This window comes from Microcaecilia unicolor, chromosome 2, assembly GCF_901765095.1.
Source record: "Microcaecilia unicolor chromosome 2, aMicUni1.1, whole genome shotgun sequence".
NCBI classification, from domain to species: Eukaryota; Metazoa; Chordata; class Amphibia; order Gymnophiona; family Siphonopidae; genus Microcaecilia; species Microcaecilia unicolor.
In genome coordinates, this window is record NC_044032.1 from 644546909 (window position 1) to 644569969 (window position 23061).

General features: G+C 43.8%; 1 protein-coding gene across 5 annotated transcripts in view; it reads right to left on the bottom strand.

Moving 5' to 3' along the window:
• ABHD18 (abhydrolase domain containing 18) overlaps positions 1 to 23061 on the bottom strand; it is a 143160-nt gene that overhangs the window by 3640 nt on the left and 116459 nt on the right. For all 5 annotated transcript variants that reach the window (XM_030191747.1, XM_030191749.1, XM_030191748.1 and 2 more), the window contains 2 exons: positions 18728 to 19115; positions 4002 to 4164 (listed from right to left, as the gene is read on the bottom strand). In XM_030191747.1, the coding sequence (XP_030047607.1) occupies positions 4002 to 4164; positions 18728 to 19115 (551 nt within the window). The remainder of the gene's footprint in view (positions 1 to 4001; positions 4165 to 18727; positions 19116 to 23061) is intronic.

Genomic DNA, 23061 nt, shown 5'->3' on the forward strand with positions numbered 1-23061 from the left:
TGGGATGCTCAGCACACAAGGTAAGGGAGCTATGTACCTGGGAGCTTTTTCTGAAGTCCACTGCAGTGCCCCTAGGGTGCCCGGTTGGTGTCCTGGAATGTCAGGGGGACCAGTGCACTAAAAATGCTGGCTCCTCCCACGACCAAAGGGCTTGCCTTTGGTCGTTTCTGAGATGGGCGTCCTTAGTTTCCATTATTGCCGAAAATCAGAAACGACAAAGTCTAAGGACGACCATCTCTAGGGACGACCTAAATGTCAAGATTTGGGCATCCCCGACCATATTATCAAAATGAAAGATGGACGCCCATCTTGTTTCAATAATATGGGTTTCCCCGCCCCTTCGCCGGGACGTCCTGCGAGGACGTTCTCGGGAAAACTTGGGCACCCCTTTCAATTATACCCCTCTATGTGTGCTGCTGTTTTCAGAGAACACCTGCTACAGGTAACTTCACTTTCTACAAGGACAAGAAGGACAGCAAATTTATACATATAGAAATTCCTAGCTATCAGGCTGTTTGAAAATAAAAGGGGAAAAGAAAGAAGGCCTGCAACAAGCTAAGGCCTACTAACCAATCTGTGTTTTTTGTTTTGTTTTTAATTTTGTATTTTTTTTTTTTTTTAACAGCCTGGAACAGAAATAAAAAGGGCCTAGGGAGTGGAGCTGGATTCTAGACCCCCAAATAGATTCTGCAGAACTGATTGGCCAAACCAACTGTCGCATCAGGAGTCATAGTATCATAGTAGATGACAGCAGATAAAGACCTCTACTGTCAATCCAGACTGCCTGAAGAGATAAACTCATTACATAAGGTATGAGGTGATACAAGGTGTGTATACCTGAATTTGATTTGTCCATGCTATTTTCATGCCAAAGTCCGTAGAAGTCTGCCTGGCACTGTCCTTGTTCAAAAACGTTTGAAGCTGTTATTGAAGCCCTTGATAACCTCCATTCCAGCCCATCCAGCCACGATCAAGACACAGACAGTAGAAGTCCGCCCTGTACTGGCTTTATTTCCCTATTACCAGTGTTACCACCTAGTCTCTGCTAAGCTTCTTTGGATCGATTCCTTCGTGTTTATCCCACACATTTTTTAATTCCGTTACGGTTTTCCTCTCCACTACCTGCCATGGTAGGGCATTCCAAGTATCCACCACCCTTCTCTGTGAAAAAATACTTCCTGACATTATTCCTGAGTCTTCCTCCCTTCAACCTCAATTCATGTCCTCTAGTTCTATACCACCTTCCTGTTTTAGGGGTTGATATGGGAATAGGATCTCGGCTGCTTGAAGATAGCTAGCCCCAAACAGGAATGGGCCAGACTAAAATTACCAAGAAAAAAATGCAGCAGAAAGGAGGAGGAGCGTGGCCCTACCTAACTCTATGCCACACCTGAAAAAAGGTGCTTTATCAAGACAAGAGGGGACTATAAACAGTTGTCAAAGGAGAACTGTGACACCCTCTCAATGGAGATACGGCAGAAAAGAAGCAGGGAGGAATAGGCACTCTCCAAAATATAAGGCCATATTCCAACAAACCAGCCAAGGCTGATACCCACAAAGAGAAAAGAAGATGAGCTCCTCACAAGGAGCAAAGATGTGGGTTAGCCACCGAAAAACAAATATCAGACCTCCACAGAGAGCCGAAGCATGGAAGGCAGCAGAAGACCGGCAACTGTGCAGAAAGATCACCATCTGCGCAACAAAAATAAACAGGGGCAAGGAAAAACAGAGCTGAAGCAGAGAGAAGCATCGCTGCAGCACAAACTCCAGTACCAGCGTCAACTTCCATGCCTGACAAACACACATTGCAAATTGCTCCAGCTACAGCGCCAAGACCAGCGGCCCACAGAAACTCCGGCGGGAAGGAAGGAACGAGGTCCACCGGGTCAGACAGTGAAAAATACTGACCAAAGAAGAAAAAAAATAAATAAAGAAGCGCTACCAAAGAAACAAAGCTCCATGCTGCGAAAAGAAAAAAAGACAAAGATCTGGCCAGAAATCAGCAGTCAGAATGTCGTACTCAAAAAGCCCGCCAAAAAATAACTACAGGAGGAGAAACCGCTGCCATGAAGAATTTGTGCAGAAAATCATAGGAGGTCAGGAAGTGAAAGGAAATGAAGCAAAGGAAACCAGGATTGTTTTTTTTTTTTTTTTTAAACCAGAAACCATAAGCCTGTGCCTCAAGAAAACAAAACAAATACACATCCTCGGAGGAAAACTTACCTTACAGTCAGAAGACACTAAGCCAAACCGGTGTAAATTGCAGGATAAGAGCCCCACAGGCAGTTAAATTGTTCCATGCCACCAGCAACCATCTCTGTGCCACAAGGTCAACAGGCAGGGGAGGGGAGGGAACCAGGAGTACTGGATATCCCCCTAGCTGGCAGATGAGGGGCCCAGGGTCACTGAGTATCATCACAAAATACCCAAATCCGGGCTACCAGCATACCCCTGGCTCCACTGTTCTCCAGAACAAGCTGGGACAGGAGCTAATAGCCAGTCACTAAGAGGAGCTGCACGATCTGTCCACCACCCGCTAAGAGACAGAGAAAATACTGAACATTCCAGGCTGCACGATACCTTTAAGGGGGCGAATTACTTGGGACTATTTTCTCTGTCTCCTTCCGCTGGTGGATGGACATACCCATTGGTCTGGACATCTGGTATAGATGACAAGGAAACTGTATTGCACCACCTCCACTCTCCATATCAGCAGCCAACTAGCAGCCCTATCATTCAGCAGATACCTTATGTTTTTCCATTTCCCTGCAGCTGTGAATGAAAACTGGCAGTCCTTTAAACAATGGGCATAGATGGTAAGGTATTAATGTGGTTATTTTCTTTCTTGGAAAAGTAGGGGCAACTAGCACTGGGTCAGGCTTGGTCACACTCTGGGAAATGTGTGGTGTGCTTCATGGGTTTTCTTTCTAATCATTTTATGACTCCACTGTGTAAGAGAATTATGGCCACAGGACTAAACATAAGAAAAGTCAGATCAAGGTCCATCAAACCCAGAATCCTGTCTCTAAAGGTGGCCTCTTTGGATCACAAATAACCAGCTGGCTGTGTTAGAAGTGATAAATTCTTGGTTACTTTTTAATAGTTTTAAAGTTTACTACCACCAAAGTTGAAGCCATGTGGATAAGAATGTAGATAGATGGATGAGAATATCTCTTGATAACATTATCTAAATAGGATTATAGACTATGCAATAAAGGTACATGTGGGTACCAAGGATATAGGAAAGTGCAGGGTGACATTTGGAAGGCAAACTTTGGGTTTTAGGTTGATAATTGAAATCCAGAACCTCCAGGGTAACATTCTCTGTAATGCTTCCTGTTCCACAGCAGGACCCTAGAGGAAGGTATAGCTTCTGAGTTTCAATGGATAGGTGATAGAATGGTGCAGTGAATAGGGATTTAGGTTTGTTAGGAACTGGGTAATATTTGGGGGGAGGGGGTACCTTTTCCTACAGGATGGATTCTGCCTTAACCAGAGTGGAACCAGGCTGCTAGTTCTCTGTTTTTAAATTAGATCACTGGACAGAGCTGATAGTTGCACAGGAGCATAAGGTTTGGAGCGAGGTATCTTTGAAAGAGTCTAACAAAATAGGAATGTTAAGGCATCCTGAAAAAGAGGTTACAATAAAGGTAAAAATAGCCCAGGTGCCTTCAAGAACACAGAGTCAAAAGATTCCCAAATAATCCCTGTCAACTGCTAAGCAGATTATACATACAAACAAAAAACATACTTTGAAATGTCTGCATACCAATGTTAGAACTAGAAGTCTAAAAAAAAAAAAGATGGGGTAATCAGAATACATAGCACTGAATGAAGACATAGATGTTAACAGACATAATAATATTAGTAACTGAGAATACAGTTCATATTTTTAAAATATTGCACAGTACACCAAGATATTGTCTGACCGGTATCCCAAACAAATGCAACAGCAAGGTTGGTACAGGAAAAAATCCAACCTTTTCAATATACAGACTTACCTGAACAGTTCTTGTTTGAAGAGGTAGGCACTTATGTGGCCCCCTTTCAGGTACCTGATTTCACATCCTGGCCAGATTTCCTGCAGGCTACGTACACCAATCCGAGGAACATAAGCATCCTCCTTGGCTTGAACAACTATGATTAGACTAGGGTCCACTGGTACTGTACAGGAGATAAAGAACAAGTTACTTACCTATAAAAGATGTTTTTCATAGAAAGCAGAAAAACAAAATCAGTGACAGAAGTGTGTAAGATTGAATGATAGCAGGATGGAAGGGCTCTCCCAGAACTCAGCATGTGCAACGCTCCCCACAGCAAGCAGTCCCAGTAGTAGGAAATAAGGTGCTTATATGCTTCTCTGGCTGCTGGGCGCACGGCACACTGCTGTCATTGCGGGAGGCAGCAGACCAAATGTTTGAAAAGTAAGCTATGTTTGTCATGCCTCTACCATTTAGAGGGTGGGGAGGGAGGTGGAGCTCCTCTTCCTGCTGCTGTTTCAAATCATGATCATTGGAGACTCTCAACAAAATTTTGCTTGGGGGCTCCTCGTTTGAATTTACACTACTGCTGTTGTTGGTTTCAGTCTTTTGAGATTTTTAGAGATCTCACAGAATGATTAACCCACATAAACCACCCTTCTGGTCTTGTTCATCTCTGAGCAAGATAAATTGTTAATATTGGAATTGTACTTAAATAAGATTATCTTTTTTGTTGTCACAAATTGCAGAATTTTCTAGATCTAGCACACATTCCTCAGTTTCATAGGAAAGCTTTTCTTCAGATGAAGGCTATTAATACTGTCAAGTACTAAGCATGATGTACTTAGGAACAACAAACATAGTTTGAAATGTCTATATGCGAATGCCAGGAGCCTAAGAAATAAGATGGGGGAGTTGGAATATATTGCACTAAATGAAAAATTAGATATAATAGGCATCTCTGAGACCTGGTGGAAGGAGGATAACCAGTGGGACACTGTCATACCGGGGTACAAATTATATCGTAGTGATAGGGTGAATCGGATTGGTGGAGGGGTAGCATTGTATATTAACGAGAGCCTTGAATCAAATAGATTGAAAATTCTGCAGGAAACAAAACACTCCTTGGAATCACTGTGGATTGAAATTCCATGTGCAAAGGGGAAAAGGATAGTGATAGGAGTGTACTACCGTCCGCCTGGCCAGGACGAACAGACGGATGCGGAAATGTTAAAGGAAATCAGGGACGCAAACAAACTGGGCAACACAATAATAATGGGGGATTTCAATTACCCGCATATAGACTGGGTTAATGTAACATCTGTACACGCAAGGGACATAGGATTTCTTGATGAAATCAAGGACAGCTTCATGGAACAGCTAGTTCAGGAGCCGACAAGAGAAGGAAAAATACTAGACTTAGTCCTTAGTGGTGGCTCATGATCTAGTGCAGGGGGTAACGATACGAGGGCCGCTTGATAACAGTGATCATAATATGATCGGTTTTGATATTGGCATTGAAGGAAGTGAAACTAGGAAATCAAGTACGCTAGCGTTTAACTATAGAAAAGGTGATTACGACAAAATGAGAAAAATGGTGAAAAAAAGACTGAAAGGAGCAGCTCGCAGAGTAAAAAACTTGCATCAGGCGTGGATGCTGTTTAAAAACACCATCCTGGAGGTTCAGGACAAATATATTCCACGTATTAGAAAAAAGGGAAAAAAGACTAAACGTCAGCCGGCGTGGCTAAACAGTAAGATAAAGGAAATCATTAGAGCCAAAAAACAATCCTTCAGAAAGTGGAGAAGAGAACCAACTGAAAGTAACAGGATAGATCATAAGGAATGCCAAGCCAAATGCAAAGCGGAGATAAGGAGGGCAAAAAAGGACTTTGAGAAGAAATTAGCGTTGGAAGCAAAAATACATAGTAAAATTTTTTTAGATACATTAAAAGCAGGAAACCGGCCAAAGAGTCGGTTGGGCCGCTGGACGAAAATGGTGTTAAAGGGGCGATCAAGGAGGACAAAGCCGTAGCGGAGAAATTAAATGAATTCTTTGCTTCGGTCTTCACCGAGGAGGATTTGGGGGGGACACCGGTGCCGGAAAGAATATTTGAAGCGGGGGAGTCGGAGAAACTAAACAAATTCTCTGTAACCTTGGAGGATGTAATGGGTCAGTTCAGCAAGCTGAAGAGTAGTAAATCACCGGGACCTGATGGTATTCATCCCAGAGTATTAATAGAACTAAAAAATGAACTTGCGGAGCTACTGTTAGAAATATGCAATCTGTCCCTAAAATCGAGTGTAGTACCGGAAGACTGGAGGGTAGCCAATGTTACTCCGATTTTTAAGAAGGGTTCCAGAGGAGATCCGGGAAATTATAGACCGGTGAGTCTGACGTCGGTGCCGGGCAAGATGGTGGAGGCTATTATTAAGAATAAAATTGCAGAGCATATACAAAAACATGGACTGATGAGACAAAGTCAGCACGGATTTAGTGAAGGGAAGTCTTGCCTCACCAATCTAATGCATTTTTTTGAGGGGGTAAGCAAACATGTGGACAATGGGGAGCCGGTTGATGTTGTATATCTGGATTTTCAGAAGGCGTTTGACAAAGTGCCGCACGAAAGACTCCTGAAGAAATTGCAGAGTCATGGAATCGGAGGTAGGGTATTATTATGGATTAAGAACTGGTTGAAAGATAGGAAGCAGAGAGTAGGATTGCGTGGCCAGTATTCTCAGTGGAGGAGGGTAGTTAGTGGGGTCCCGCAGGGGTCTGTGCTGGGTCCGTTGCTTTTTAATGTATTTATAAATGACCTAGAGATGGGAATAACTAGTGAGGTAATTAAATTCGCCGATGACACAAAATTATTCAGGGTCGTCAAGTCGCAGGAGGAATGTGAACGATTACAGGAGGACCTTGCGAGACTGGGAGAATGGGCGTGCAAGTGGCAGATGAAGTTCAATGTTGACAAATGCAAAGTGATGCATGTGGGTAAGAGGAACCCGAATTATAGCTACGTCTTGCAAGGTTCCGCGTTAGGAGTTACGGATCAAGAAAGGGATCTGGGTGTCGTCGTCGATGATACGCTGAAACCTTCTGCTCAGTGTGCTGCTGCGGCTAGGAAAGCGAATAGAATGTTGGGTGTTATTAGGAAGGGTATGGAGTCCAGGTGTGCGGATGTTATAATGCCGTTGTATCGCTCCATGGTGCGACCGCACCTGGAGTATTGTGTTCAGTACTGGTCTCCGTATCTCAAAAAAGATATAGTAGAATTGGAAAAGGTACAGCGAAGGGCGACGAAAATGATAGTGGGGATGGGACGACTTTCCTATGAAGAGAGGCTGAGAAGGCTAGGGCTTTTCAGCTTGGAGAAGAGACGGCTGAGGGGAGATATGATAGAAGTGTATAAAATAATGAGTGGAATGGATCGGGTGGATGTGAAGCGACTGTTCACGCTATCCAAAAATACTAGGACTAGAGGGCATGAGTTGAAGCTACAGTGTGGTAAATTTAAAACAAATCGGAGAAAATTTTTCTTCACCCAACGTGTAATTAGACTCTGGAATTCGTTGCCGGAGAACGTGGTACGGGCGGTTAGCATGACGGAGTTTAAAAAGGGGTTAGATAGATTCCTAAAGGACAAGTCCATAGACCGCTATTAAATGGACTTGGAAAAATTCCGCATTTTTAGGTATAACTTGTCTGGAATGTTTTTACGTTTGGGGAGCGTGCCAGGTGCCCTTGACCTGGATTGGCCACTGTCGGTGACAGGATGCTGGGCTAGATGGACCTTTGGTCTTTCCCAGTATGGCACTACTTATGTACTTAAGGCTAGGACATTTGCTACTGGGATAATCATTTTTTTTAAGGCTCCCCAGCAGGTGTATGATTAGTTTTCAGGAGGATATATTTCCTCTCTGGATCCTGAACAATTAGACCAATTTCTTGTTGATAAAAAGGTGTTGATTACTTAGTTTCTATTTCCAGTATTAACTACTTTGGAAAGGGGTTGGGATCGATATAGGTAGGTGCTAATCGTTTGGGTATATAGTTAATGGGGGAGGGTTTCTCCTGCTTTCTTCTTTTTTTCTGAGGGATATACTTCTGTTCTCTCTCCTCAGTTATGTGGGCTTGACATAGATGAACTGGATTTATTTATTGGGATTTATTAGCTGCCTTTACGAAGAGATTCACCCAAGGCGGTGTACAGCAGGTAAAGTTTAACATAAATCTTAGTATTCTGTTAAAAGCATAACTATGGTAAAATATATCTTGCTTAACTGTACAATGAACTTGCCTTGAGTTTAGCCAACCCTCTATCTATGCCAACTGCCTCTGTGTCATGCATCTCATCCCCAAGTGGGGAAAATCAACTGCTTATTTAGGATAAGCAGCATAAAATGGGTTGTACTTTTTTGGGATCTTGCCAGGTACTTGTGACCTAGATCTTCACTTGGTCCCTCAGCTATATGGTAAGCTGTGTTGTAGAAAAATTAGCATCATATCTATGTTAGTTGAATGTTTTAATATGTGCTTATTAGGTTTATCATTGATTATGCTATCATTGTATTATATCTCTGGTATATGAATTTCAGTGCTGTTAAATGTGTATATTTTTTATACTGTTTCATGGTAGTCCTATTATTAGGTTTCAATTTACTGTTTTCAAGTTTACCTCATTTATTGTATTTATGTTTATACTTGTCTCAATGGTGTGTAAAGGACTAATTTATTCTTTAAGTACTTTGGCCCATTTTGTCAGAGGTCCTTGAAAGTCAAATAGAGTTTTAAATTAGCCCTGTAAGGCTACCAGTAGGTAGCCAGTGTATTTTTTGCAGGAAGGGTGTGATGTGGTCACACTGCTGTTGAAGCTGATGGTTCACCTGCTGCTGCTGGTCGCCAACAGTGGCCCAAGGGCTCACTACTCCTGACCCCATGACACGCATATAGCAGACCTGTCATCCAATGCAGGAGGAAGGCATCTGACGCAAGTCTGTGATGGGCCTGAAGCAGAACTGAGGGAATTTGTGATTCAAATGAGTGGCAGAGAGTCACCGAGAGGGGTGCCCCACGCTCGGAAGATCTTGCAGGCAACATCCATACTGAGAGACCACTTGTGCGGTTGCATGACTGTGCTCAGTCTGTTGGCCAGACTGTTGCTTTTGCCCGCTAGATAAGTGTCCCGAAGGAACATGCCGTGTTGGCGAGCCCATCGCCACATCTGGATGGCCTCCTGACACAGAGGGCATGGTTCGGTTCCCCCCTGCTTGTTGGTGTAATACATTGCAACCTGGTTGTTTAAATGCGCTTAATTTGATTGGACAGCCGATCTCTGAAAGCCTTTAGAGCGCTCCAGATCGCCCGGCGCTCCAGAAGGTTGATCTGAAGACCTTTTTCCTGGAGGAACCATGCTCCCTGAGTGTGAAGCCCATCTACATGAGCTCCCCAACAGAGAAGAGATGCATCAGTCATCTGCAGTTTTTGAGGCTGAGGAATTTGGAATGTAAGTCACATGGAGTGGAGGAGTGGCCTAGTAGTTAGGGTGGTGGACTTTGGTCCTGAGGAACTGAGTTCGATTCCCACTTCAGGCACAGGCAGCTCCTTGTGACTCTGGGCAAGTCACTTAACCCTCCATTGCCCCAGGTACAAATAAGTACCTGTATTCAATATGTAAGCCGCATTGAGCCTGCCATGAGTGGGAAAGCGTGGGGTACAAATGTAACAAAAATAAATAAAAATGGTCAAACTGGATCAAACAGTCCACCAGTGCAGAGAGTGAACAAGGTCTGGAGACACTAGGATGACAACTTCCAGCTCTCTAGTAGCCTGGTCCTGAGAGGCTAGGGTCTACTGGGCTGATCTCTTGTGAAGTCGTGTCATGGGTGTCGCATAAAGCCATGTGGCCCAACAACCTCAACATTTGCCAAGAGGTTTGAATCTGAGAGGCGAGCGCGACTACAGTGTCCACCTCGGTTCTGGGAGGAAAGCTTGAACCTTCTGCATATTGAGCAGTGAATGTATCTGCTTTTAATAAATGCAAACTGCTTTGGTTGTACCACAGAAGGGCGGTATATTAAATCCATGACCCTTTACATCTTTGACCTTATGTGCATATGCCAAAATTTTTGCTACATTTAATATTGTCTATACAGTATGTGCCCACCCTGCCTCTCTGCTTCAGTCTCTCCAAACAAATCAGCCACGAGCCATCTAGGTTAAGCGAAGATACATACCTGTAGTAGGTATTCTCCGAGGACAGCAGGCTGATTGTTCTCACACGTGGGTCGGTGTCCACGGCGGCCCAGGAAATGGCACATTTTTCTACAGCAAAATTTAAAAAGTTTTGCCAGAGCCTTCTAGCGCGCGCACCGCGCACGACTTCCTGCCCGTCGCGTGAGCGTTCCCGCTCAGTTTAATCAAAAAGCAAATAATAAACAACAACTCCAAAGGGGAGGTGGGCGGGTTTGTGAGCATAATCAGCCTGTTATCCTCGGAGAATACCTGCTACAGGTATGTATCTTCGCTTTCTCCGAGGACAAGCAGGCTGCTTGTTCTCACGTGGGGTATCCCTAGCAACCAGGCTCACTCAAAACAATGAACACTGGTCAATTGGTCCTCGCAACGGTGAGGACATAACATAGATTGACTTAAAACCATAAACAACTAACTGAGAGTGCAGCCTGGAACAAAAGAAAAATGGTTCTATGGGGGTGCAGTTGGATTCTAAACCCTGAACAGATTCTGCAGCACTGACTGCCCAAACCGACTGTCGCGTCGGGTATCCTGATGAAGGCACTAGTGAGATGTGAATGTGTGGACTGATGACCACGTTGCAGCCTTGCAAATCTCCACAATGGAGGCTGACTTTAAGTGAGCCACTGACGCAGCCATGGCTCTAACATTGTGAGCCGTGACATGGCCCTCCAGAGTCAGCCCAGCTTGGGCATAAGTGAAGGATATGAAATCTGCTAGCTAATTGGAGATTGTGCGTTTTCCAATGGCGACTCCCCTCCTGTTGGGATCAAAAGAAACAAACAACTGGGCGGACTGTCTAAAGGGCTTTGTCCGCTCCACGTAAAAGGCCAATGCTCTTTTGCAGTCCAAGGTGTGCAAACTGCTTTCACCAGGGTGGGTATGAGGACGGGGAAAGAATATTGGCAAGACAATTGACTGGTTCAGATGGAACTCCGACACCACCTCCTTTGGCAGGAACTTGGGGTGCATGCAGAGGACTACTCTGTTGTGATGGAACGTGATACAAGGTGCCTGAAGCTCACTGACTCTACGAGCTGAAGTAACAGCCACCAAGAAAACGAACTTCCAGGTCAAGTACTTCAGATGGCAGGAATTCAGTGGCTCAAAAGGAACTTTCATCAGCTGGGTGAGAGATCCCATGACACTGGCGGAAGTTTGACAAAAGCAAACCTCTCATGAAGCGCACAACTAAAGGCTGTCCAGAGATAGGCTTTCCCTCTACATGGCGATGAAAAGCACTAATCACACTAAGGTGAACTCCTACGGAGTTGGTCTTGAGTCCAGATTCTGACAAGTGTAGAAGGTATTCAAGCAGGGTCTGTGTAGGACAAGAAAGAGGATCTAGGGCCTTGCTGTCACACCAGACAGCAAACCTCATCCATATGAAAAAGTAACACTTCTTTGTGGAATCTTTTCTGGAAGCAAGCAAGACTCTGGAGACACCCTCTGAAAGACCCAAGGAGGTGAATTCTAAGCTCTCAACATCCAGGCTGTGAGAGACAGAGACTGGAGGTTGGGATATAGAAGCGACCCCTTGTTCTGAGTGATGAGGGCTGGAAAACACTCCAATCTCCACGGTTCTTTGGAGGACAACTCCAGAAGAAGAGGGAACCAGATCTGACGCGGCCAGAAGGGTGTAATCAGGATCATGGATCCGAAGTCTTGCTTGAGTTTCAGCAAAGACTTCCCTACTAGAGGTATGGGAGGATACACATACAGAAGGCCTGCCCCCCAATGTAAGGGAAAGGCATCCGACGCTAGTCTGTCGTGGGCCTGAAGTCTGGAACAGAACTGAGGGACCTTGTGATTGATCTGAGTGGCAAAAAGATCCACCGAGGGGGTGCCCCACGCTTGGAAGATCTTGCGGACTACGCCCATGTTCAGTGACCACTCGTGAGGTTGCATTATCCTGCTCAATCTGTCGGCCAGACTGTTGTTTACGCCTGCTAGATAAGTGGCTTGGAGAAACATGCTGTGACGGTGAGCCGAAAGCCAGATCTGGACGGCTTCCCGACACAAAGGGCGAGATCCGGTGCCCCCTGCTTGTTGGTGTAGTACATAGCAACCTGATTGTCTGTCTGAATTAACATTACTTGGTTGGACAGCCAATCTCTGAAAGCCTTTAGAGCGTACCAGATCGCTCTTAATTCCAGGAGGTTGATCTGCAGACCTCTTTCCTGAAAGGACTAGGCTCCCTGAGTGTGCAGCCCATATACATGAGCTCCCCACCCCAGGAGAGATGCATCCGTCATCAGCACTTTTCGTGCCTGAGGAATTTGGAATGGTCATCCCATGGTCAAATTGGATCGAATCGTCCACCACTGAAGACAATTCCGAAAGCCGGTGGACAGTTGAAGGACATCCTCTAGATCCCCCGCAGCTTGAAACCACTGGGAAGCTAGGGTCCATTGAGGTGATCTCATATGTAGATGTGCCATGGGCGTGACATGAACTGTGGAGGCCATATGCCCCAGAAGTCTCAACATCTGCTGAGCCGTGACCTGGTGAGACGCTCGAACCATGGACACCAGGGACAGAAGGTTGTCCACCCTTGTCTCGGGAAGATAAGCTTGAGCTGAGCGTTCAACAGGGTTCCAATGAATTCCAATGTTTGGACTGGGGTGAGATGGGACTTGGGATAATTTATGACGAACCCCAGTAGTTCTAGCACCTGAATAGTCATTCGCATGGACTCCAGAGCACCCTCCTTCAAGGTGCTCTTCACCAGCCAATCGTCAAGATAAGGATACACATGCACTCCCAGTCTGTGTAGCGACGCTGCGACTACAGCTAGGCATTTGGTAAACACTCTGGGGGCAGATGCCAGGCCAAAAGGAAGCACACAGTACTAAAAGTGCTGTGTTCCCGGCCAAAATTGAAGATACTTCCTGTGAGCTGGAAGTATCGAGATGTGTGTGTAAGCATCCTTTAAGTTCAGAGAGCATAGCCCATCGTTTTCCTGAATCATGGGAAGAAGGGTGCCTAGGGAAACCATCCTGAACTTTTCTCGGACAAAAAAATTGGTTCATAAGTACATAAGTATTGTCATACTGGGAAAGGCCAAAGGTCCATTGAGCCCAGCATCCTGTTTCCAACAGTGGCCAATCCAGGTCACAAATACACGGCAAGATCCCAAAAATGTACAAAACATTTTATACTGCTTATCCCAGAAATAGTGGATTTTCCCAAAGTACATTTAATAACGGTCAATGGACTTTTCCTTTAGGAAGCTGTCCAAACCTTTTTTAAACTCTGCTAAGCTAACTGCCTTTACCACATTCTCTGGCAACAAATTCCAGAGTTTAATTACACGTTGAGTGAAGAAACATTTTCTCCGATTTGTTTTAAATTTACTACATTGTAGCTTCATCGCATGCTCCCTAGTCCTAGTATTTTTGGAAAGTGTGAAAAGACGCTTCACATCTACTCGTTCACTCATTATTTTATAGACCTCTATCATATCTCCCCTCAGCCGCCTTTTCTCCAAGCTGAAGAGCCCTAGTTGCTTTAGCCTTTCCTCATAGGGAAGTCATCCCATCCCCTTTATCATTTTCGTCGCCCTTCTCTGCACCTTTTCTAATTCCACTGTATCTTTTTTGAGATGCGGCGACCAGAATTGAACACAATATTCGAGGTGCGGTCACACCATGAAGCGATACAAAGGCATTATAACATCCTCATTTTTGTTTTCCATTCCTTTCCTAATAATACCTAACATTCTATTTGCTTTCTTAGCCGCAGCAGCACACTGAGCAGAAGGTTTCAACGTATCATCAACGACACCTAGATCCCTTTCTTGGTCCGTGACTCCTAACGTGGAACCTTGCATGATGTAGCTATATTTCGGGTTCCTCTTTCCCACATGCATCACTTTGCACTTGCTCACATTAAACGTCATCTGCCATTTAGACACCCACTCTCGTAAGGTCCGCTTGTAATTTTTCACAACCCTCCCACAATTTAACGACTTTGAATAACTTTGTGTAATCAGCAAATTTAATTACCTCACTAGTTACTCCCATCTCTAGGTCATTTATAAATATGTTAAAAAGCAGCGGTCCCAGCACAGAGCCCTGGGGAACCCCATTAACTACCCTTCTCCATTGAGAATACTGACCATTTAACCCTACTCTCTGTTTTTTATCTTTTAACCAGTTTTTAATCCACAATAGAACACTACCTCCTATCCCATGACTCTCCAATTTCTTCTGGAGTTTTTCATGAGGTACTTTGTCAAACGCCTTCTGAAAATCCAGATACACAATATCAACTGGCTCCCCTTTATCCACATGTTTGTTCACCCCTCCAAAGAAATGTAGTAGATTGGTGAGGCAAGATTTTCCTTCACTAAATCCATGTTGACTTTGTCTCATTAATCCATGCTTTTGAATATGCTCTGTAATTTTGTTCAGGGCCCTTAGGTCTAGGATGGGACTCATCCCCCCCGTTTTCTTTTGCACAAGGAAGTACCTGGAATAGAATCCCAGCCCTTCTTCCCCTGGTGGAACGGGTTCGACCGCTTGGGTCTTTAGAAGGGCGGAGAGTTCCTCTGCAAGTACCTGTTTGTGCTGGGAACCGTAAGAATGAGCTCCCAGTGGACAATTTGGAGGTTTGGATTCCGGATTGAGGGTGTATCCTAACCAGACTATTTGAAGAGACCACCTTTGGTGAAAAAATATCAACATCCCTCCAACCGGCAAGTCAACCGGCATGGACAATTTTACAGAGGCTATAATGAACTGGAGCCAGTCAAAAGCCCGTCCCTTGCTTTTGCTGGGGAGCCGCAGAGGCCTTAGGCGCATGCTGTTGATGAGAACGAGCGCGCTGGGACTGAGCCTGGACAGGCTGCTGAGAAGCAGGAGTGTACCTACGCCTAGCATAGGAATAGGGAGCACTCCTCTTCCCTCCAAAAAACCTCCTAGATGAGGAGGTAGTAGCAGAAGACGCCCGGTGGGAGAGAGAATCCATAGCATCATTGTGTTTCTTGAGCTGGTCAACTAGATCCTCTACTTTCTCACCAAAAAGGTTATCCCCCCGGCAAGGAACATCCGCCATCCGCTGCTAGACAGAATGATCCAGGTCAGAGACATGCAGCCATGAGAGTCTGCGCATCACTATACCTTGGGCAGCGATCCTGGATGCTACATCAAAAGTGCCGAACGTACTCCTGGCCAGGAATTTTCGACACGTCTTCTGCTGCATGACCACCTGGCGAAAAGGCTCGTCCTGCTCCAGAGGGAGTGCATCAACAAAGCTAGACCGTTGCCTCACCGAGTTCCACAAGTGGATGCTCGTGAAGAGCTGGTATGTTTGGATTTTGGCAGCGAGCATAGCGGTCTGATATGCCTTCCTCCCAAAAGAGTCCAAGGTTCTAGATTCTCTGCCTGGGGGCGCCGAGGCATAGTCCCTAGTACTCTTGGCTCTTTTGAGAGCAAAGTCCAGCACCATGGAATTGTGAGGTAGCTGAGACCTCATCAATCCAGGCTCCCCGTGGATCCGATATTGGGATTCAGTCTTTTTCGTGATCACGGGATTAGACAGAGGGAACAACCAGTTTCACATAAGGACTTTCTTCAGTACATTATGCAAAGGAGCCATTGCAGCCTCTCTAGGCGGAGAAGGGTAATCCAGGACCTCGAGCATCTCAGCCCTGGGCTCATCCTCAACCTCCACAGGGGAAGGGAATAGCCGTAGCCATTTTCCAGACAAAGGAGGTGAAGGATAGACTCTCCGGTGGAGAAAGTCTCCTTTCCAGTGGAGGGGAAGGATCAGAAGGAATCCCATAGGACTCGTCAGAAGAAAAGTAGCAGAAAGATTCCATGCTACTGACCCTAGAAGAAAAGCAATGGTTTTCCCCGGTCTACCTCAATAGCAGTTTTTGGACTTTACCTCCAGAACTTATCCATACATTTTTAAACCCAGCTACATTACCAGCTGCTTTTACCACATTCTCCAGTATTGACTTCCAATGATAAAAGCGGTGTATACAATACTCATCAGGCCAAGCCTTACTGTCATATCCTCGCATCAAGTTCATAATTTTAACTGGTTACAACTTACATACAAAATCGTATTAAAAAAACAATGAACAAACATAAAAACTAATGTGCAGACATACGATTTGATAAATCTGATAAATAAAAAGAAGAAATAAATGTCCTTTAATTTAAAACTCAAGTTCAAGCACAGGACTACCTATAAAATATCTCTGAACAATCTCAAGCTCACACTAACGGTCAAGGAAAGGCTTGTTCAAACAGATATGCCCTTAGACCTAAATGTAGCAATATGGCTCACTAACCTCAGTTCTAAAGGCAAGGAATTCCACAGCGTGGGACCTGCCATTGAAAAAAAACAAAAACAAACAAAAAAAACCCCAGAGTGAGTATTGAGTGAACAAGCTAAAATGATGGAATGTCCAACAAGTACTTTCCCTCTGATCTTAACATAAATGTTGGCTGATATAATGTCAAAGATCAGAAGACACACATAGGTACTTCACTATTCAATGTTCTATGGACCAATGTAAGAGTCTTTAAATTTGATACACCAGGTGATGGGTATCTAATGCAAGGAAAATAAAATAGGAATAATATATTCAAAGCAACTTAACACCACTCAGTATCCTTGCTGCTGCATTTTGTACTATTTGCAAAGAATGGAGGTGCAAGTTTGTAAGACCAAGATACAAATGCAATAATCATGGTGCGGAATGACCAACAAATGGATTACCATCTAGAAATTTTCATGATTCAAACTTGGTTTTATCTGCATATAGAGCTAGATTCTATATATGGTGCATAGGCGTATTCTCTAAAGTACACCTAAATTTTATAGAATAGGCTTAAATTTCCGCACGGTATATAGAATATGCTGAGCGCCTCTCCATATGACCAAATTTAGTCGCAATCATTTACACCATGTTTTACTTGGCGTAAATCCCGACACCTAAATTAGGCACAGAGCAGGTGTGTTCTATATCAACGTGCATAGATTTTATGCCCCACCCATGGGCTTGCACCCTTTTCAACTATGCAACTTATAATTTAAGAGCATTACCTTACAGAATTCGCTTAGCGAGTTGTGTGCATAAGTCTTAATGCCAATTAGTGCTAATTGCTTATTAACATCCAATTGACAGCACTGATTATCTAGTTAACCAATTCAGTTATGAGCATTATTATAGAATACGCTTCAATTTCTGTGAGGAAATTAAGGCATGATATATAGAATCCTGGGGATAATGCGTAGTTCAAAGAAGGCATTCTTTACAAAAATTTTTAGCTACTACATTGATAATGGCAGGTTAGGTATAAGCTGTAAAAAGGTTAATATCCAGCTGCAGCGGTCAGTAGTTTTTTTTTTTTTTTTGAAAGCCAGTTGCTGCAGCTGATTATCTGGATTCAGTGGTAACCAGTGCTCATATCTGGATAGTGGTGATATTGAGACCGCTATCTGGATAGCAAACAGATAAAATTAAGAGGCCTTTTTGCCATCCTATCAGAGAGTTATCACTGCTAGCCAAATAATTTTAACTCCATTTTGGCACTATCTGTAAGGATATTCAGTGGCACCCTCTGAACAGTGTCAATGAATATTCATGGGTAGGCAGGAAAATGGAGGCTGTTATGTGGATATCTTTGAATATTACCCTATAAATGATTAAGCTTCGCTGAGATTAGCAGGGCTCATTTAACAACCATCACATGCATCAGAAACTCCATCTAAAATACCTTTTCAGCACAATTTCAGTTTTCTGGATATTCAAATACAGATTTGTTAGAGAGCATCCATGATCTTATCATTTTAATATATTTTGAAATCTGACCCTTTGTTTCTGTGATCAAGTTACTATAAAATTATAGATTTATGCACTAACATTCTAAAACCCAAACATACCTTTCTTGACCTTCACTGTAACATAGTAGATGACAGTAGATAAAGACCTGCATGGTTCATCCAGTATGCCCAACAAACAATAACATATGTATACTTGATCTTGAACTGTCCTTGCCCCTTTCAGAGCACAGGTCATAGAAGTCTGCCAGGCACTGGCTTAATTTTCAACCTGCTCCAGCCCAACCAGATCTATCTAGCTATAATCGGGACACAGGCCGTAGAATCTGCCTGGCACTAGCCTTACTTTCCAACTACTGGATTTGACACTTAATGGCTAAGTTGTTTTGATTCCTTTCTTTTCCCATATAGGAATCTTTTGTGTTTATCCCACACATTCTTGAATTCTGTTGCTGTTTTTTCTCCAGCAGGAAAGTATTTCAGGCATCCTTCTCTATGAAAAAGTATTTCCTGACATTACTCCTAAGACGACCTCCTGTATTCTCAATTCATGTCCTACCACTTACTCTTCTCTGGAAAAGGGTTGTACATATGTGATGTTATTAAATATAATGATGGGTATCCCCCTTTATTTCTGTGCTCTTACACAGATTATAAACGTCAAATTAAAGTAAATTTCCATAAGCAATACCTGAGAAGTTGGCCACATGGGTACATTCATCCATGACTCCTTTCATAAACAAGAGGGATTCTCTTTGGAAAGTGTCTCGTCTCATCTTTTGCCATTTTGTTTCTTCTGTTTCTGACACATTAACATAGTATTTGTTGCTGCTACTCATAGTGGCTGGAAAAGTTTGGTTTAAGCAATGTAATTTGGAAGTATTTTGAAAAAAGAGTCCTTCTGCTGAGGCACTTAGCGTTGTTTTGTCAGTATTGAGCTGGTGAATTGATTCTCCTGTCATAGATTTGCTTCTGGCATCCAAGCTCAACATGCTGGAAGTTAGTTTTAAGCTGCTCATGCTGTCCACAATGGCAGGGGAATTTTTGACAAAGTCTTGTCCAATTTTGAAAGAATCTGTCTGAATAGTCAACATAAACAGAGAACTTTTATTAACATAAAAAATGTAAAACCATTTAAAACAGTTTCAAATACAATTACTTATTGCCTAAACCTTTAAATAATTATGGCTTTCTACATCAGGTGTTCAGGACATACCTGGCCAGTCAAGTTTTCACGATAACCACAATGAATATGTCCGAGCGAAATTTGCATGCACTACCTCTATTGTATGCAAATCTATCTCATGCATATTCATTGTGGATATCCTGAAAACCTGATTGGCTAGGTATTGGGTTGAGAACCCCTATTCTACATGGTTTTGGATGAGTGAATTTTCTTTCCTTTAGTCCTACCAGATCAGTCCAGAACCTGTGGGTTATGCCCATCAGCCAGATGTGGAGACAAATTGTAGAATTCTGGCCTCTACCCTATAAGGGCACTGTGTAGCCTGAGGTAAACACCATTGCTTTGTCAGTTGAAATACTGAACATGTTCTTAGATCTCTTCAACTGTCATATCCATCCTTTACCTTTAACAAAGCGCTCTTCTGCTCTATCAACACAGGCACAAAGTCTATAGTAACCTAAACTGGTGATAAGCTTACTACTTATCATTTCTATAGCGCTACTAGACCTACGCAGCGCTGTACACTGGACATGAAGAGACAGTCCCTGCTTGAAAGAGCTTACAATCTAACTACGACAAACAGGACAAATAAGGGATAAGGGAATGTCTGATTAAGCTGTGTTAAAAAACATCTTTTCTAAAACAGTAAATCGTTAAAACCATTAAATCTGACCCTGCCAAAGAAACTAAGCCTTTATAAGAAGAAAGGGAAAACCTCCCTCCAGATGGCTAGTTCCTCAGACTATTGATGATTTTCATAAGCTCAATGACCCTCAAAAATATGAAAAGCTTGCCTGTCTTGTTGTACCACTAAATAGGAGCAGGAAAAAGTCAAATGACTTGCATCTGAACAGATACCTTTAGGGAACAAGGCGAACCCTTAGCAGCCAAGAGACTTAAATTTCCATATTTCAGACCTCCTTATAGAAGGAAGGAGATCAAAGAAAAAGACAAACAAAACTAGGGACCTGCCCTAGGAAAGAGGGAGAAAGTTGATCTGATAGAACTCCTACTCCAGACAAGCAAAGGTCTGTGACTGAAAGCTTCTAAGAGATAAGAATCTTGAAGGATCTGATTACTAAGTTGAAACTGCAAAGAGATCAGGACTGGGACCTGATTCACGATTTATATCAGTGAGGGTGCACTGTTTGGATGCACCACTATAGAGACCTTCCTTAAATGAACTTGAATTACAATATAAACCTAAAGATTAGTGAGGCTTTCTGAAGGTGGCGTTGCTGGAATTCCTTGAACACTGTAAATAAAACATGGAAAAGAAAAGATGATACCTTTTTTATTGGACATAACTTAATACATTTCTTGATTAGCTTTCGAAGGTTGCCCTTCTTCGTCAGATCGGAAATAAGCAAAGGTGGTAGCAGATAGTATATATAAGAGAAACATCAAAGCATTACTTTGACAGAGTGGGAGGGTGGGGGTATGCATGGGGACATCAAAGCATTTCATTGATATTCTAACAGGATGGGTGTTGGTAGGTGAGAGGAGGGTAATAAACAGAGAAATAAACAGAGAAATACAACTTTATGGTTTATAATGGGTTAGAAAACCCAGATCCTTATTAAGTCCTGTCTGTTGGGTGTTAAAATATTCAATCATTCTTATTTCATAATAAGGATCTGGGTTTTCTAACCCATTATAAACCATAAAACCACTTTGTCAGACTGTCAAAGTAATGCTTTGATGTTTCTCTTATACATACTATCTGCTACCACCTTTGTTTATTTCCGATCTGACGAAGAACGGCAACCTTCGAAAGCTAATCAAGAAATGTATTAAGTTATGTCCAATAAAAAAGGTATCATCTTATTTTCTTTTCCATGTTTTATTTTGTTTGATTTCTATTGATAACCTTTAAGAGTGGACTAACACGGCTACCACACCTCTCTACTTGAACACTGTGAAAGGGAGAGCCTCCTTAGCCTGGAGAAGGTGAAAAGAGTTCATGTGAATCTGTAACTGTTTATTAGAGCAACCTATCTAGGTCCAAAGAAATAACCAGAAGGGAGACCGCACATCCCAGATCTTGGTTATCTCACCAAGACACTTAAGAACCGAAGCGTTGAGTACCTTAGCCTAGCCATAATGAGATAGGCCGAAGACCCATCCTGCACTCACTATTCTGCACCTAACCATGGTCAATGCAGGTCACCAATATGTGACCAAATTTCAAAAAAAGCAATAGATGCCATGCTGCTTATCCCTGAAATAAACAGTTTTGAAGCAAATGCATAGCTAACAAGAACAGAAGGCTGGGGAACTAGAGGATTCCCAATGATGAGTTAGTTATATTGCTGAGATCCAACACTAGCTTGAGTCCTGTAATTTAACATGAGAGTCAAGTCTTGGGGAATAGATTTTTTTTTAACCTTCCTGGAAGCAAGGAAGCTTACTGAGAAAGGCTGCAAGGGAGTTATTGTCACGTCTGTGGCCGTGACCACCCTCAGACTTACCTTATTTCTGGGGCCCAGCGTCTGTTATATACACTTGAGTCAAGACCAAGGACCATCAAGCACAGCATCCTGACAGTAGCCAGACTGGGTCAAAAGTACCCAGCAGATTCCAAGGGTGAGCAATGGCTCTTCAAAATCTACCTGGCTAATGAGGAAGTGACGTCACCAGTAAAGATGGAGGCTTAAAAAGTCAGCTCCCGCTCACCGGAGAAAAAGAAGCGTGAGTTCTCCCGCTGACTGAGCCCTCCCGGTGTGATCTTGACCTTCAGCGATTGTAAGAACGGTGGCGCTCCGGGCGGCGATGAGCATGCAACCGGAACTCAGCCAATTTGGCTTTAAAGGCGGGAAGACGGCAAACCGCATGGCGGGCCTGGAACATCAGCCCGAGTGCAATGGCAAGCAATCAGACGGCGCATCCCAGCGAAGCCTCTGCCTCTTTGGAGAGGACCCAGATCAAACAGCCGCGGACCCGTTAGCAGAGTTAAAAGAATGGCTGCAGGAGATCCGTGCAGATGTAAAGGCGGTCCGGGCGGAGCTGGAGACGCTAGGCTCAGATCTCCGTGGTGAAATTAGAGATTTGGGAAATCGGATGGAAGAGATGGAGTCCCGAATGGAGGAACACATGGAGGAGATGGGATCGCTTGATCGAGCGGTCGCAGACATCCGTTTGGGCCAACAACAACTGGCAGACAAGATGGAGGATTTAGAAAACAGGAGCCGGCGACACAACTTGCGCTTTAGGGGCATTCCTGAAACTCTGGAGTACGTTGACTGTGAAACAGTGGTGCAGCAAGTGGTGAGTGCTATACTGAAAGAAGCAGGCAACCCATTGGAGACTACTGCAGTCGTGCTAGAGCGCTCCCACAGAACGCTGGGCCCAGCCCGGAACAATATGCCTAAAGACATCATTGCCCGTTTCCAAGACTAAGTTAAAAGAGAGAGTGTTCCAGGCGGCTAGGCGTCTGCAGAGCTTCAAATGGGACATGTACCAAGTGGAGATTTACCAAGATCTTGCTCTGGCCACTTTAAAGTGACGAGCAGAGTTTAAGCCGATAACAAGAAGGCTGCAGGAGCTTGGCATCCGATATCGCTGGAAGCACCCTTTTGCTTTGGTATACTACAAGGAGGGCCGTATGCACCAAGCGAGATCACTGGCTGAAGCCAGAGCAGATTTGCCATAAATACAGCAGGAAACCCCACCGGAGGCTCAGGGGAAAATAAGCCGAGACAGAGCCCCGGCATCCCACTCGAAATGGCAGCGAGTGGGCAAGGAACATAAGAGGCTACAACGTCAGCAGTCGGCTGGCCAACTTACATGACTGTGGGTAAGGGGGCATAAAAGTTGTGTTAATTTGGGCTAGGCCCGGG